Genomic DNA, 15,965 nt, shown 5'->3' with positions numbered 1-15,965 from the left:
ACATCAGTGCTGGGTCACGTGATGCCTGCGAGCGGCCACCGATAGCGCCGCTCACAGGCATTATCTGCAACAAAAGGTATTTACCCCCCCCCCACCAATGTATCCCCCCAGGGCCCCTAAGACTTTTTGTAATCTAAAGTAGTGCACAACTTCTTTAATAGTATAATAGTAGAGTTGCTATCAAGAATATTCAACCCCCATTGTCAATTAGGGTTATTAGAAAAACTTACAAAATTTCTTCTGTTTGCAATAAACTAATGAAGCAAGAACAATTTAATTGGCTCCACACAACTAATATAACAAGTGCTTTTCCCAAACTGACCAAAATGTGCCACTTTTATTGCCTACTTCAGTCCCAGAATTATTCAACCCCTTCATTACAAGAATCTTTAGTACTAAGTAGAGCAACCTTTAGAACCAGCTTTTAGCAACATTCCTGAGGAATGTTTGCACACTCCTTATGGGAAATAGCCTCCAGTTCACTAATAATCTTGAGTTTGCACACTACAGCCACCTTTTTCAAATCTCAGATTTGAAAGATTTAATGGTGACAAAGCTACAGTTTCCTCACAGAAAGCATGACATTATTTCCTAAGATCTCCTGATACTTGATTGAATTGATCTTGCCCTCATATGCTGCAGGTTTCCAGTGCCAGAGGAAGTGAAGCTGCCCCAGAACATCACCGAGCCACTACCATGCTTCACTGTAGGCAGGGTGTTTTTTTCCACCTCCAGATATATCTTTAATCCCATAGCCCAAAAAGTTCCCGTTTTCTTTCATCGCTGCACAAAACAGAATCCAAAAGCGTCCGTATTTTTATTGGTATATGGTCTCCCATGCTAGTATGTGCTGCCCCCCTCCTGGTATTTGTGCTTCCCCCATCCTGTCCCCACTATCCTATCCTGGTATGCATGGCACCCCTCATCCCTATCCTGGTATGCATGGCACCCCTCATCCCTATCCTGGTATGCATGGCACCCCTCATCCCTATCCTGGTATGCATGGCACCCTTCACCCCCAATCCTGGTATGCATGGCACCCTTCACCCCTGTCCTGGAAGGCATGGCACCTCTCAACCCCTGTCCTGGTATGCATGGCACCCCTCACCCCCAATCCTGGTATGCATGGCACCCCTCACCCCCAATGCTAGTATGCATGGCACCCCTCACCCCCAATCCTGGTATGCATGGCACCCCTCACCCCCAATCCTGGTATGCATGGCACCCCTCACCTCCAATCCTGGTATGCGTGGCACACCCTCATCCCCAATCCTGGTATGTGTGGTACTCCTCGTCCCTATCCTGGTATGTGTGGTACTCCTCATCCCTATCCTGGTATGCATGGTACCCCATCCCTCATCCCTATCCTGGTATGTGTGGTATCCCTCATCCTGGTATGCATGGGCCTGTCACCCACATCCTGGTATGCATGGCACCCCTCACAACCATCCTGGTATGCATGGCACTCCTCATCCCTATCCTGGTATGCATGGCACCCCTCATCCCCAATGCCGGTATGCATGGCACCCCTCATCCCCAATCCTGGTATGCATGGCACCCCTCATCCCCAATCCTGGTATGCATGGCTCCCTCATCCCCAATCCTGGTATGCATGGGTCCCTCATCCCCAATCCTGGTATGCATGGCACCCCTCATCCCCAATCCTGGTATGCATGGCACCCCTCATCCCCAATCCTGGTATGCATGGCACCCCTCATCCCCAATCCTGGTATGCATGGCACCCCTCATCCCCAATCCTGGTATGCATGGCTCCCTCATCCCCAATCCTGGTATGCATGGCACCCCTCATCCCCAATCCTGGTATGCATGGCACCCCTCATCCCCAATCCTGGTATCCATGGCACCCCTCATCCCCAATCCTGGTATCCATGGCACCACTCATCCCCCATTCCTGGTATGCATGGTCCCGTCACCCCCCCAATCCTGGTATGCATGGTCCCTTCACCCCCCAATCCTGGTATGCATGGTCCCCTCATCCCCCAATAATGGTATGTGTGGCCCCCTCACCCTCCAATCCTGGTATGTGTGGCCCCCTCACCCCCCAATCCTGGTATGTGTGGCCCCCTCACCCCCCCCTCCTGGTATGTGTGGCCCCCTCATCCCTTTCACGCTGTACACACATAAAAAAAAATAAACACTTATACTCACCTTTCTTCCTTGTGCTCCAGCTCTGCTGTGTCCTGTTCTGCCGGAGACCAGGGGATAAGTGTGGCACCGGAGTACACGCGTGCCCATACCGCGCTGTCCGGCGCTATTTTGCTGAAGACACACTACAAATGTGTCTTCAGTAAAATGGCGCCGGATAGCGCTATGTACATGTGCCGATCCGATGCCTCACTCCTGCCCCGGTCTCTGATGAAGAGAGGCGCCACGGCAACGCTCCTCCCAGTCGGGTAAATATGGCGCCGGAGATTGCGGTATTCGTTCAGTGTCTACGCATACCGCGATCTCCGGCACCATACACTCCTCTTACCTGTAACGGCTCCATGCGTGCTTCTGTCTGGAGCCAGACTGCACGTCGCGCATGCGCAGTCTATAAAGGCTTCAGACAGACACGCATCCCCGGTTATATTATAGATGGATAGATGTTTTAAGCTAATTGTAGCCAAATTTTCTTGTGTTTTTGGGTTAGGAGAAGTGTACGAATTAGAGTTCAGGCATAGAGACCTTTTGCAGTCACTTGAGGATTTTTTACCATGTGCCTCCTCAGGAATCAGACAGTGATAGCTTCAGCTTTCTGCCACATCTTTGTAGTATAGCCTGTAACGGGTCTGGGAGGCGGAACCTCTGAGCAACTATACAAGGGGGCGGTCCTTGTAAGGAAGCGGGTGGCTCCCAGGGAAGACGGGCAGGTAGTCACGGCAAGTGACAGGGACAGTCTCTGGGTAGAAGGGCAGGTAGTCACGGCAAGTGACAGGGACAGTCTCTGGGTAGAAGGGCAGATAGTCACGGCAAGTGACAGGGACAGTCTCTGAGTAGAAGGACGGGTACTCACGGCAAGTGACAAGGACAGTCTCTGGGTAGAAGGACAGCAGGCAGGTGGCTGGTGAGCGCTCCCAGGTGAGCGGGCGAGAGTCTTTGGACAGGCAGGTGGTCACGGCAAGTGACGACAGAGCCTCCAGGTAGGCTAGCAGGCAGGTAGCAGGTGAGCGCTCCCAGGTGAGCGGGCAAGAGTCTCTGGACGGGCAGGTGCTCACGGCAAGTGACGGCAGAGCCTCCAGGTAGGCTAGCGGACAGGTAGCAGGTGAGCGCTCCCAGGTGAGCAGGCAAGAGTCTCTGGACAGGCAGGTGGTCACGGCAAGTGACGGCAGAGCCTCCAGGAAGGCTAGCAGGCAGGTAGCAGGTGAGCGCTCCCAGGTGAGCGGGCAAGAGTCTCTGGACGGGCAGGTGGTCACGGCAAGTGACGGCAGAGCCTCCAGGTAGGCTAGCAGACAGGTAGCAGGTGAGCGCTCCCAGGTGAGCGGGCAAGAGTCTCTGGACGGGCAGGTGGTCACGGCAAGTGACGGCAGAGCCTCCAGGTAGGCTAGCAGACAGGTAGCAGGTGAGCGCTCCCAGGTGAGCGGGCAAGAGTCTCTGGACGGGCAGGTGGTCACGGCAAGTGACGGCAGAGCCTCCAGGTAGGCTAGCAGGCAGGTAGCAGGTGAGCGCTCCCAGGTGAGCGGGCAAGAGTCTCTGGACGGGCAGGTGGTCACGGCAAGTGACGGCAGAGCCTCCAGGTAGGCTAGCAGACAGGTAGCAGGTGAGCGCTCCCAGGTGAGCAGGCAAGAGTCTCTGGACAGGCAGGTGGTCACGGCAAGTGACGGCGGAGCCTCCAGGTAGGCTAGCAGGCAGGTAGCAGATGAGCGCTCCCAGGTGAGCGGGCAGGCTGGTCCATAGACAGACTGACAGGTGTCGGAAGGCAGACCGTCGGACCGCAGGCTTGCAAGCAGGTAAACGGATATCAGGCAGGTAACAGGCAGGAATCTGGCAGGTGACTGGCAGGTAACAGGCAGGAATCTGGCAGGTGACTGGCAGGTAACTGGTAACGGGACCTGAGGGCTGAAGCAGAGTGAAGGCTTTGCAACAACATTGCTCGGGCACCTCCATTTTGGAGGAGGTGCCCTATATATGGTGAGGTCCTCCGGCCATTGGCCGGGGACTCCTTAGGACGGCGCGCGCGGCCCCTTTAAGAGAGGGGGAGCGCGCGCGCCCTAAGCACAGTGGCCGGGAAGCAGCGCGCGCTGCCAGCAGAGCGGGAGGAGGACGCCGGGCACGGAGTGGAGAGGTGAGGGGAACAGCGTCCCTGCCTAGCAGGAGGCAGGGACGCCGAAGCTACAGTACCCCCCCTTTTAGGCCCCCCCTTTTTTAGGCCAGACAGAAATTTATCAAGGATGAGAGGGGCATGGATGTTCTCCCGGGGCTCCCAAGTTCTCTCCTCAGGACCAAACCCCTTCCAATCTACCAGAAAAAAGGTTTTTCCTCTTACCCTTTTGGTGGCCAGAATGTTCTCTACCTCAAACTCGTTTTCAGCGGAAACCGGAGCAGGAGGCGTACCTGTAGACTTGGAAAAACAGTTAAGTACCACGGGTTTGAGGAGAGATACATGGAATGAGTTAGGGATCCGCAAGTTGGCCGGGAGTTTCAATTTATAGGCCACTGGGTTGATTTGTTTGATAACTTCCAGTGGGCCGATGAACCGAGGCCCTAACTTCTAGGAAGGAATCTTGAGCCGGACATACTTGGACGAGAGCCAGACTTTATCTCCAGGACGGAATTGTGGAGGATCCAGGCGTTTTTTGTCAGCGTGTTTTTTCATCCGCTCGGACGACTGAAGGAGTGCGGATCGGGTACTCTCCCAAATGGAGGAAAATTTGCTAACGAGAGATTCCGCAGCCGGATTGTCCACCGAGGTGGAGACGGGAAATGGGATCCGAGGATGCTGACCGAAGACTACAAAAACGGGGATTTGGAGGAAGATTCGCTCTCGTGATTATTGTAAGAGAATTCGGCCCATGGCAGGAGATCCACCCAGTCTGAATGGTGGGCATTAACGAAGTGCCGGAGGTAACTGGTCAGGATCTGATTGATCCGCTCCACTTGACCATTGGACTGTGGGTGGTATGCGGAGGAGAAGTCCAGGGTGACGTCTAGCAGCTTGCATGTGGCTCTCCAGAAGCGTGAGGTGAACTGGACCCCACGATCCGACACGATGTGGAGGGGCAGGCCATGGAGACGGAAGATGTGGCGGATAAAGCCAGCTCGGGTGCAGACGGGAGGCCTGGCAGGGGAATGAAGTGAGCCATTTTGGAAAAGCGGTCAACGACCACCCAAATGACCGTACCACCGGCAGAGACAGGGAGATCTGTTATGAAGTCCATAGCTATATGCTGCCAGGGGGCAGCAGGTACTGGAAGAGGAAGGAGGCGACCGGCTGGCAGGTGTCTCGGAACCTTGTTGCGGGCGCAGGACACACAGGCAGAAACAAAGTCTATTACGTCCTTGTGCAGGGTAGGCCACCAGTAGTGCCGGGTGATAAGCTGGAGGGTCTTTTTCTGACCGGCGTGACCAGCAAGCTTAGACGAGTGACCCCAGTGTAGGATCTTCTCCTGATCAGGTACCGTTACGAACGTCTTACCGGGAGGGAGACGATTTAGACTCACGGGGGCCACCTGCATTACTCTGGCGGGATCGATGATGTGTTTAGGTTCCTCCTCAAGATCAGACACCAGGAAGGATCGGGACAAGGCATCAGCTTTGATGTTTTTGTCAGCCGGGCGAAAATGAAGAACAAAATCAAAGCGAGCAAAAAACAAGGACCACCGGGCTTGGCGCGGGTTAAGTCTCTGGGCACTCTGGAGGTAAGCCAAGTTCTTGTGGTCCGTGTAAATTATTACCGGGTGAAGAGCCCCCTCGAGCAGGTAACGCCACTCCTCCAATGCCAGCTTAATGGCCAATAACTCTCGGTCTCCTATAGAATAGTTGCGCTCGGAAGAGGAGAAGAGTTTGGAGAAGAAGCCGTAAGTTACCATTCTCCCGGAAGACGATTTTTGGGTAAGTACCGCTCCGGCTCCAGAGGAGGAGGCGTCAACTTCCAGGAAGAATTGTTTGTTGCCGTCCGGGTGATGCAGCACCAGGGCGGAAGAGAAAGCCTGTTTTAAGGAAAGAAAGGCTTCCTCTGCTTCGGGCGACCATTCTCTGGGATTAGTGCCCTTACGGGTGAGCACAGAGATAGGGGCAGTCCGGGAAGAGAAGTGCGGTATGAAGAGGCGGTAGTAGTTGGCGAAGCCCAGGAACCGCTGAATAGCCTTCAACCCCTCTGGTCGAGGCCACTTCTCGATGGCAGACAGTTTCTCAGGATCCATTCGTAGGCCGGTCTGAGAAATTATGTAGCCCAAAAACGGAAGCGAGGTCTGCTCAAAGAGGCACTTCTCATATTTAGCGTAGAGGTGGTTCTGCCTGAGCAGAACCTGACGAACATCCCTCCGGTGTGTGGGGAGATCCGGAGAGAAGACCAAGATGTCGTCCAGGTACACCACTACGCAGGAGTAGAGAAGGTCCCGGAAGATGTCATTGACCAACTCTTGAAAGACGGCAGGAGCGTTACAGAGACCGAAGGGCATTACCAGGTATTCATAATGGCCGTCCCGGGTGTTGAATGCCGTCTTCCATTCATCCCCCTGACGGATACGGACCAGGTTATACGCCCCACGGAGGTCCAGCTTGGTGAAGATTCTAGCCCCCCTCAGACGGTCAAATAATTCCGGAATGAGCGGAAGGGGGTATTTATTCTTCACCGTGATCTGGTTAAGGCCTCTATAGTCTATACAGGGACAGAGTGAGCCGTCCTTCTTTTTGACGAAGAAGAAGCCTGCTTCCGCCGGGGAAGTAGATTTCCGGATGAACCCCCGGGCCAGATTCTCCTCAATATATTCTGACATGGATCGGGTCTCAGCAGCGGACAAAGGGTAAATGCGCCCACGGGGAGGAGTAGCGCCGGGCATCAGGTCGATTGGGCAGTCGTATGGTCTATGAGGGGGTAATGTCTCTGCCTCCTTTTTATTAAAGACATCCGCATACGACCAATAAGGAGCCGGAAGACCAGGTAGATTGGCTGGAGTAGGAGAAGGACGGACAGGATGGACGGGAACTAAACAAGTCTTATGGCAGTCCTGTCCCCAGCGAAGGACTTCTCCGGTCTGCCAATCAAGCACGGGTGCATGTCTCTGAAGCCAAGGTAGGCCTAGTAAGAGGGCGTGAGAGAGTCCAGGCAGAACATGAAAGAAGATGCTCTCAGAGTGCAGCATTCCCACCTGCAGGGTTATGGATTCGGTGATGAGTTGGATGGGATGTGGTAAGAGGCCCCCATCCACGGCAGCGACAGATAAGGGTACAGCTAGAGGTTTGGTGGGAATGCGGTATTTCTCTACCAGAGACTGAGAAATGAGATTTCCGGCAGCTCCAGAGTCAAGTTGGGCTAGTTCAAAATAACGGTTCTCCCCGCAGATGATAGAGACCGACAGCAACAGAGATGGAGAGGGTTTACTCTTGTCTAGGATGACCTCTCTGAGCGATCCTAGACACAGGCGTTTCCCGACCTCTCCGGGCAGGAACGGATCCGGTGCTCCTTACTGCCACAGTAGAAGCAGCTCCCCTCGGCACGGCGTAACTCTTGACGGGTTTTGACCATCTTGGTCTGGTCGACCTGCATAGGCTCGGGTGAGTGCGCCTGGGGAGTAGCGGGAGAAGTAACAGGTTTCTGAAAGGTAGGGGCTAGACGTGGAAACCTCCTCTCACGGGTGACCTCTTTGGCGCGTTCCTGGAACCGGATGTCAATCCGGGTGGCAAGAGTTATTAAGTCGTCGAGAGTGGTAGGTATGTCCCGACCGGCGAGTTCATCTTTAATACGGCCGGACAGACCCTCCCAAAAGACAGACACCAGGGTGTCGTTATCCCAGGCCAGCTCCGAAGCAAGGGTACGGAACCGTATGGCATATTGGCCCACGGTGAGATTTCCTTGATGGAGGCGTAGCAGAGATGATGCGGATGAGGTCTTCCGTCCGGGTTCGTCGAAGACTTTCCGGAAAGCCGTGAGAAAGGCTGGCAGGTTGGACACCAGGGGGTCTCCTCTCTCCCATAGAGGAATTAGCCAAGCCAGTGCCTCCCCCGTGAGATGGGACATGATGAAGGCTACTTTGGCCCGGTCGGAGATAAACTGGTGGGACAGGAGTTCAAAGTGCAGGGTGCACTGGTTTATGAAGCCCCGAGCTTGAGCGGGGTCGCCTCCGAAGCGAGGAGGTGCAGAAAGCCGGGGTCCGGGGCAGGATGCCATGGTATTGGTGGGCAGCGGCGCTGCCGGGCTGCGAGTCATGACTCTAGCGGTGGTTGCTGGTGGAGCAGTCAGTGTCCAGGCGAGAGTTGACATTCCGCAGATGACTCAGGATGGACTCCTGTTGGGACCTCTGACGGGACAGTTCATGACATAGGTCCGAGAGCGAGGGAGCTTGGGTGCCACCGGGTTCCATGGCCCGAGCAAACTGTAACGGGTCTGGGAGGCGGAACCTCTGAGCAACTATACAAGGGGGCGGTCCTTGTAAGGAAGCGGGTGGCTCCTGTTATGTTCTGCTACCAGAGCTAAGGAAAGAGAGGAGATCTGTCCCTACGATAGAACTCAGCTTGATCCCTACAATGTAACAGGGAACCTGATCCTGCGATCAGACCTGCTAAAGTCCTAAGCTAGTCTGTACGGAGACCTATAGATGTGGGGAAGGAATCCCTACAAGTACTAGGGACTGGGAGCAAAATGGACACCTCCTAACAGAAATAGTAGCAGACAGACGAACAAACAATATATATAGAACACAGAGGTCCGAAGAGCAAGCAAACTAACAGAGTAGATACAGAGCACAGGCTAGCTAGAAAGTAGTTATACAATGAAGTCCAGCAAAGCCAGAAGGGTGGAGCAGGATTAAATAGGCCAACAAGGTCATGTGACCAGCAAAGGAAAAAACCTAAGAGCAAGGTTCTAACAGTACCCCCCCTTCTAAGAGGATCCTCCGGATCCCCTAGGACCAGGCTTATCAGGAAATCTCCTGTGAAACGCTCTGATAAGTCTGGACGCGGAAACATCATCCGACCTCACCCAAGAGTTATCCTCGGGTCCGAAACCTTTCCAGGCCACAAGATACTGCAAACTACCTCTATACCGTCTAGAGTTAAGGATGCGAGAAATTTCATATTCCCCGTCCTCCACCACCGGAGGAACAGAGGCAGAGGCGTCACAATCCGATACAACCGCTTTTTTCAACAGAGAGACATGAAATACCGGATTAATTCTCCAGGAGGTAGGAACCTCCAACCTAACAGCAGATTGGTTGACAACCTGAAGCACCTTAAAGGGCCCTACAAACTTGGGACCCAATTTCTTAGAAGGAATCCTCAACCGCAGATTCCTAGAGGACAACCAAACCATGTCACCAACAGCGAACAAAACCTCCTGTCGTTTCCTATCAAAGTAGTCTTTAGATTTTTTGTTGGCCTCCTGAAGATTACCACGCACATCCGTCCAAACTCTCTCTAAATCACCGGAAAAATTCTCCTCCTCAGGCACGGCAGATCCCAACTTGGAGAACGACCCAAACGACGGATGTCTCCCAGAACAACAAAAAAAAGGCGAACAACCAGCAGAAGAAGATGTATGGTTGTTAAGAGCAAATTCAGCAAGTGGCAGAAACTCAGACCACCCCTCTTGATTGTCTGCCACAAAACAACGCAAGAACTGCTCAACATCCTGTTTTTTCCTTTCTGTCTGGCCATTAGATTCAGGATGATATCCGGACGAGAACGACAAATGAACTCCCAACCTGTCACAAAAGGCACGATAAAAACGAGCCACGAACTGAGGACCCCTATCAGAAACAATGTCAGTAGGAACGCCATGAAGTCTGACAATTTCCTTGACAAAGGCCTTAGCGAGAGTTTTAGCGCAGGGCAGTTTGACGAAGGGAACCAAGTGACACATCTTGCTAAAACGGTCCACGACCACCCAGATGACAGTAAAACCCTCAGAGGGGGGAAGGTCAGTTATAAAGTCCATAGCCAAATGTGTCCAAGGAGCACTGGGAACCTCCAAAGGACAAAGCAACCCCGCAGCAGGAGTATGTGAGGACTTAGATCTAGCACATATAGTACATTGACGCACCCACTTAATGACTTCCTTCTGCCATCCAGGCCACCAAAAACTGCGACCCACCAGTCTCTTGGTCTCAGAGATTCCGGGATGACCTGCCAACCGAGATTCGTGACACTCAACAAACAAATCTCTCCTAAAGGTCCCAGGCACAAACAACCTCCCATGAGGAGTGTTAGATGGGGCATTCTCCTGTGCTTTAAGAATCTCATCTTCCAAAACGGAGTCCAAAGCAGCTATCACAACACCTTCTTGTAAAATGTTCTCCTCTTTCTCAGCACCGACTATGGGAGAAAAACTGCGAGACAAGGCATCCGCCTTAACATTCTTAGTACCAGGGATGTAAGTAACGGAGAAATTAAACCGCGAGAAAAACAGTGCCCACCTAGCCTGACGGGCATTCAGGCGCTTGGCAGCATCAAGATATATCAGATTTTTATGATCCGTAAGAACCTGAACGGGAAATTCCGCACCTTCCAAGAAGTGGCGCCAGTGTTCAAATGCGAGTGTAATAGCCAATAATTCCCGATTACCAATATCGTAATTCAGTTCAGTCTCCGAAAATTTTTTTGAAAAAAAGGCACAGGGATGTAATCCATCCCCGTTATCCTGAGACAATACTGCGCCAACCCCCACAGAGGAAGCATCAACCTCAACCAAAAACGGCTTAGTCACATCAGGCTGCATAAGGATGGGAGCAGAGGTGAACCTCTCCTTGAGATACACAAAAGCTTCATTGGCCTCAGAGGACCACTGAACCGCATCAGCACCTTTCCTGGTGAGATCGGTCAGAGGTTTGACAATACTAGAAAAATTTTTTATGAATTTTCTGTAATAATTGGCGAAACCTAAAAACCTCTGTATCGATTTCAAACCAATAGGCCTAGGCCATTCCTGTACAGCTTGAACTTTAACCGGGTCCATCTCAAAACCTTCGCTGGAGATAATGTAACCCAAAAAACTAATTCTCTGTACAGCGAACTCACATTTCTCCAGCTTAGCAAAAAGCGAATTGTCCATTAATAACTGTAATACCTCACGTACGCTCCGCCAATGAGACTCCAGATCCGGCGAATAAATCAAAATGTCATCCAAATACACAACCACATTTTTGCCGATCAAAGGTCTAAGGATGTCATTAATAAGATTCTGAAAAAATGCAGGAGCATTAGTAAGACCAAAAGGCATAACCAGATTCTCAAAATGACCCACAGGAGTGTTAAAAGCAGTCTTCCATTCGTCACCCTCCTTCATGCGCAACAGATTGTATGCCCCCTTAAGGTCAATTTTAGAGAACCACTTGGCCCCCATTAACTGGTTAAACAGATCAGGAATCAATGGCAGTGGGTAAGGATTGCGTACAGTAATTTTGTTAATCTCACGAAAATCCAGACAAGGACGTAAACCGCCGTCCTTTTTTTTTACAAAAAAAAATCCAACCGCCACAGGAGACTTAGAGGGTCTGATATGACCGGCGGCCAAACTTGTCTGTATGTATTCCTCCAAAGCCTTCCTCTCAGGAATAGTAAGGTTAAATAAACGACTTTTAGGAAGAGTCGCTCCAGGGACAAATTCAATAGAACAATCATAGTCTCTATGGGGAGGCAAAACCTGCGATTCCTTCTCAGAAAAAACTCTCCAAAAATCCTGAATAGGAACAGGCAATTCTCCCCTATCCAAAGCTGCAATACGCCCGTTACAACACTTGTCATAACATTTATGGCTCCAGGATTTAATTTCACTGGTAGACCAATCCAGTACAGGATTGTGAAATTTTAACCAGGGCAATCCCAATATTACTGGAGAAGGCAAGTTATTCAAAACTACCAAATCCAATTTCTCATGGTGAACACCATTAATAGTGAGAGGAAATTCACAGACCTTGAGAGTAATATTCTTCAAAGGGGAACCATCCACAGAAACCACAGCAATGGGGGATGATAAAGGTTCGGGTTTTAAATTGAGTCTTTCCAAGAATCCCCCATCAATTACATTCAGAGTAGACCCACAATCAACAAACACCCGAAATTCCATTAATTTTTCCTGAGCAATCGTGGAAGCAGCTAAAAATATACCCTTGGAATTTAAACAGGCAATACGGGCATGACTGACCATTTTTTTTTCTTTCTTCATACGAAGCTCACAGCCTTTAATCAAATGACCAGATTTTCCGCAATAGAAACACAAGCCTTCAGAAAATCTACGGTCTTTTTCTTGAGAGCGAGGTGCCACCGATCCAATCTCCATCGGTTCACCACTGTTAGTACACACATTCTCATAACCAGAAACTGACATAGCAGAGGATTTGCTCTCATTAACCCTTGCACGCAGTCTCCTATCCACCCGTATAGCTAATTGCATAGCCTGTTGCAAATCTTCAGGTGTAGGATAAGCAATTAGCAGGTCTTTAACCCTTTCATTGAGCCCAGCAAGAAATAGACTTTTCAGAGCAGAATCGTTCTACCCTGTTTGAGTAGACCAACGACGGAAATGAGTACAATATTTTTCCACATTACCTGATCCCTGTCTCAAACGTCTTAACTCAGTCTCAGCTGATGCGACACGGTCAGGATCATCATATAATAGCCCCAAAGCAGAAAAAAAACTATCCACTGATCTGAAGCATGTATCACTAGGTTGCAAAGAAAAGGCCCACTCCTGAGGCTCTTTGCGCAAAAGTGACATTATGAACCCTATGCGCTGGGATTCATCCCCAGAGGACTTGGGTCTCAAACGAAAATACAATAAGCAAGCATTTTTAAATGAAAAAAATTCTCGGTGTTCACCAAAAAATAAATCCGGCAAACATACCTTAGGCTCCAAGAAATGTGCTCCAGGACAGTTACTCACGTGCTGACGGAGCTCGGCCACCTCCAGAGAGAGTCCCTGCAGGCGATGAGCCAAATCCTGAACAGACACCATGATGGAACAGAAAAATCTTTCCTTAGAGAATTTGCAGGCTGGACTTACTGTTATGTTCTGCTACCAGAGCTAAGGAAAGAGAGGAGATCTGTCCCTACGATAGAACTCAGCTTGATCCCTACAATGTAACAGGGAACCTGATCCTGCGATCAGACCTGCTAAAGTCCTAAGCTAGTCTGTACGGAGACCTATAGATGTGGGGAAGGAATCCCTACAAGTACTAGGGACTGGGAGCAAAATGGACACCTCCTAACAGAAATAGTAGCAGACAGACGAACAAACAGTATATATAGAACACAGAGGTCCGAAGAGCAAGCAAACTAACAGAGTAGATACAGAGCACAGGCTAGCTAGAAAGTAGTTATACAATGAAGTCCAGCAAAGCCAGAAGGGTGGAGCAGGATTAAATAGGCCAACAAGGTCATGTGACCAGCAAAGGAAAAAACCTAAGAGCAAGGTTCTAACAGCTCCCAGGGAAGATGGGCAGGTAGTCACGGCAAGTGACAGGGACAGTCTCTGGGTAGAAGGGCAGGTAGTCACGGCAAGTGACAGGGACAGTCTCTGGGTAGAAGGGCAGGTAGTCACGGCAAGTGACAGGGACAGTCTCTGAGTAGAAGGACGGGTACTCACGGCAAGTGACAAGGACAGTCTCTGGGTAGAAGGACAGCAGGCAGGTGGCTGGTGAGCGCTCCCAGGTGAGCGGGCGAGAGTCTTTGGACAGGCAGGTGGTCACGGCAAGTGACGGCAGAGCCTCCAGGTAGGCTGGCAGGCAGGTAGCAGGTGAGCGCTCCCAGGTGAGCGGGCAAGTGTCTCTGGATGGGCAGGTGGTCACGGCAAGTGACGGCAGAGCCTCCAGGAAGGCTAGCTGACAGGTAGCAGGTGAGCGCTCCCAGGTGAGCAGGCAAGAGTCTCTGGACAGGCAGGTGTTCACGGCAAGTGACGGCAGAGCCTCCAGGTAGGCTAGCAGGCAGGTAGCAGGTGAGCGCTCCCAGGTGAGCGGGCAAGAGTCTCTGGACGGGCAGGTGGTCACGGCAAGTGACGGCAGAGCCTCCAGGTAGGCTAGCAAACAGGTAACAGGTGAGCGCTCCCAGGTGAGCAGGCAAGAGTCTCTGGACAGGCAGGTGGTCACGGCAAGTGACGGCGGAGCCTCCAGGTAGGCTAGCAGGCAGGTAGCAGATGAGCGCTCCCAGGTGAGCGGGCAGGCTGGTCCATAGACAGACTGACAGGTGTCGGAAGGCAGACCGTCGGACCGCAGGCTTGCAAGCAGGTAAACGGATATCAGGCAGGTATCAAGCAGGAATCTGGCAGGTGACTGGCAGGTAACAGGCAGGAATCTGGCAGGTGACTGGCAGGTAACTGGTAACGGGACCTGAGGGCTGAAGCAGAGTGAAGGCTTTGCAACAACATTGCTCGGGCACCTCCATTTTGGAGGAGGTGCCTTATATATGGTGAGGTCCTCCGGCCATTGGCCGGGGACTCCTTAGGACGGCGCGCGCGGCCCCTTTAAGAGAGGGGGAGCGCGCGCACGCCCTAAGCACAGTGGCCGGGAAGCAGCGCACGCTGCCAACAGAGTGTGAGGAGGACGCCGGGCACGGAGTGGAGAGGTGAGGGGAACAGCATCCCTGCCTAGCAGGAGGCAGGGACGCCGACGCTACATAGCCAGTGTTTCTTTAACTTTTACCATGCTTACAACTGTATCTCTAGGAACAGTTAATGTCTTTACTATCTTTTTTTGTATCCTTTTCCTTGTTTCTACGAGCCAACAATCTCGTCTCTTAACTTTTTGGACCACTCTCTTGACAATCCAGGAATAGATTCCACCAGAAATTGGCTATGCATGACATTTGCAGAATATTTGCATCAAAGTTGATTTTCTCTCAGAAAAAGTAAAAATAGTCAAAACTGTAAAAAAAAATTATGCCATGTAAGTAGGGTGTGCCATCCGTTGTTGATTGGTTGAGGACCTATGCCATGGTCCCTTCTGAAGTTTTCCCTTCACATCAGGCACCGCTCAAGCACAGACCCTTAGTGCAGTTCACTTGTATTGGCTGAGGTGCAGCTCCTTACACAGGACCTGGATGGGAGTGGAGAAATGGTGAAGTGTAGAAATACTGGTGGCTGGATCCTCTTTGAGCTTGTGGTCAGTGGGAAATCAGCTGCCACTGACATTGATCCTATTCTACAGATGTACCACAATATCCTGAAATATCCTCCACTCCATTATATCATGCAATTGTGAATATCAGTACACCGTAATGCAATTTGCATCCTTTCAGGCTGTATGGAAATGGCCTTTATCAAGCTGTAGTGGTGCACTGATTTGTCTCTTGCACATAAATATTTGAATTTATAAAAATTATGATCTCTTTTCGTATAAACTGTTTGGTTTTCCCTCTTAGTTTGGAGACATTTTATTTGAAGAAGAAGTGGAGCAATGTTCTGATCTGTGCCAGAAGGTTTTACATCATTGTAGTAGTGCCCTAGAAAGCACAAGGAGTCAAGCCTGTGCAACCCTGTACCTGATAATGAGATACAGCTTCAGCAGTACGAGTGTAAGTCTCTACCTTCCCTTCTCCTCACTGATTACATCAGATTGTCATTCTTTACCATATATATATATATATACAGTACAGACCAAAAGTTTGGACACACCTTCTCGTTTAAAGATTTTTCTGTATTTTCATGACTATGAAAATTGTACATTCACACTGAAGGCATCAAAACTATGAATTAACACATGTGGAATTATATACTTAACAACAAAGTGTGAAACAACTGAAAATATGTCTTATATTCTAGGTTCTTCAAAGTAGCCACCTTTTGCTTTGATGACTGCTTTGCACACTCTTGGCATTCT

The 15,965-nt window shown here is 50.9% G+C and overlaps 1 protein-coding gene across 2 annotated transcripts in view; it reads left to right on the top strand.

Moving 5' to 3' along the window:
• Nucleotides 1-15,965, top strand: part of DOCK8 (dedicator of cytokinesis 8) — a 271,022-nt gene that overhangs the window by 237,232 nt on the left and 17,825 nt on the right. For both annotated transcript variants that reach the window (XM_073669505.1, XM_073669522.1), the window contains one exon: nt 15,508-15,660. In XM_073669505.1, the coding sequence (XP_073525606.1) occupies nt 15,508-15,660 (153 nt within the window). The remainder of the gene's footprint in view (nt 1-15,507; nt 15,661-15,965) is intronic.

Source organism: Phyllobates terribilis, unplaced genomic scaffold (genome assembly GCF_046119375.1).
Source record: "Phyllobates terribilis strain yellow unplaced genomic scaffold, ASM4611937v1 Scaffold_1__5_contigs__length_1240528914, whole genome shotgun sequence".
Taxonomy (NCBI): domain Eukaryota; kingdom Metazoa; phylum Chordata; class Amphibia; order Anura; family Dendrobatidae; genus Phyllobates; species Phyllobates terribilis.
Note: the sequence above shows the minus strand (reverse complement) of the source record. Positions and strands in the feature narration are given on the sequence as shown.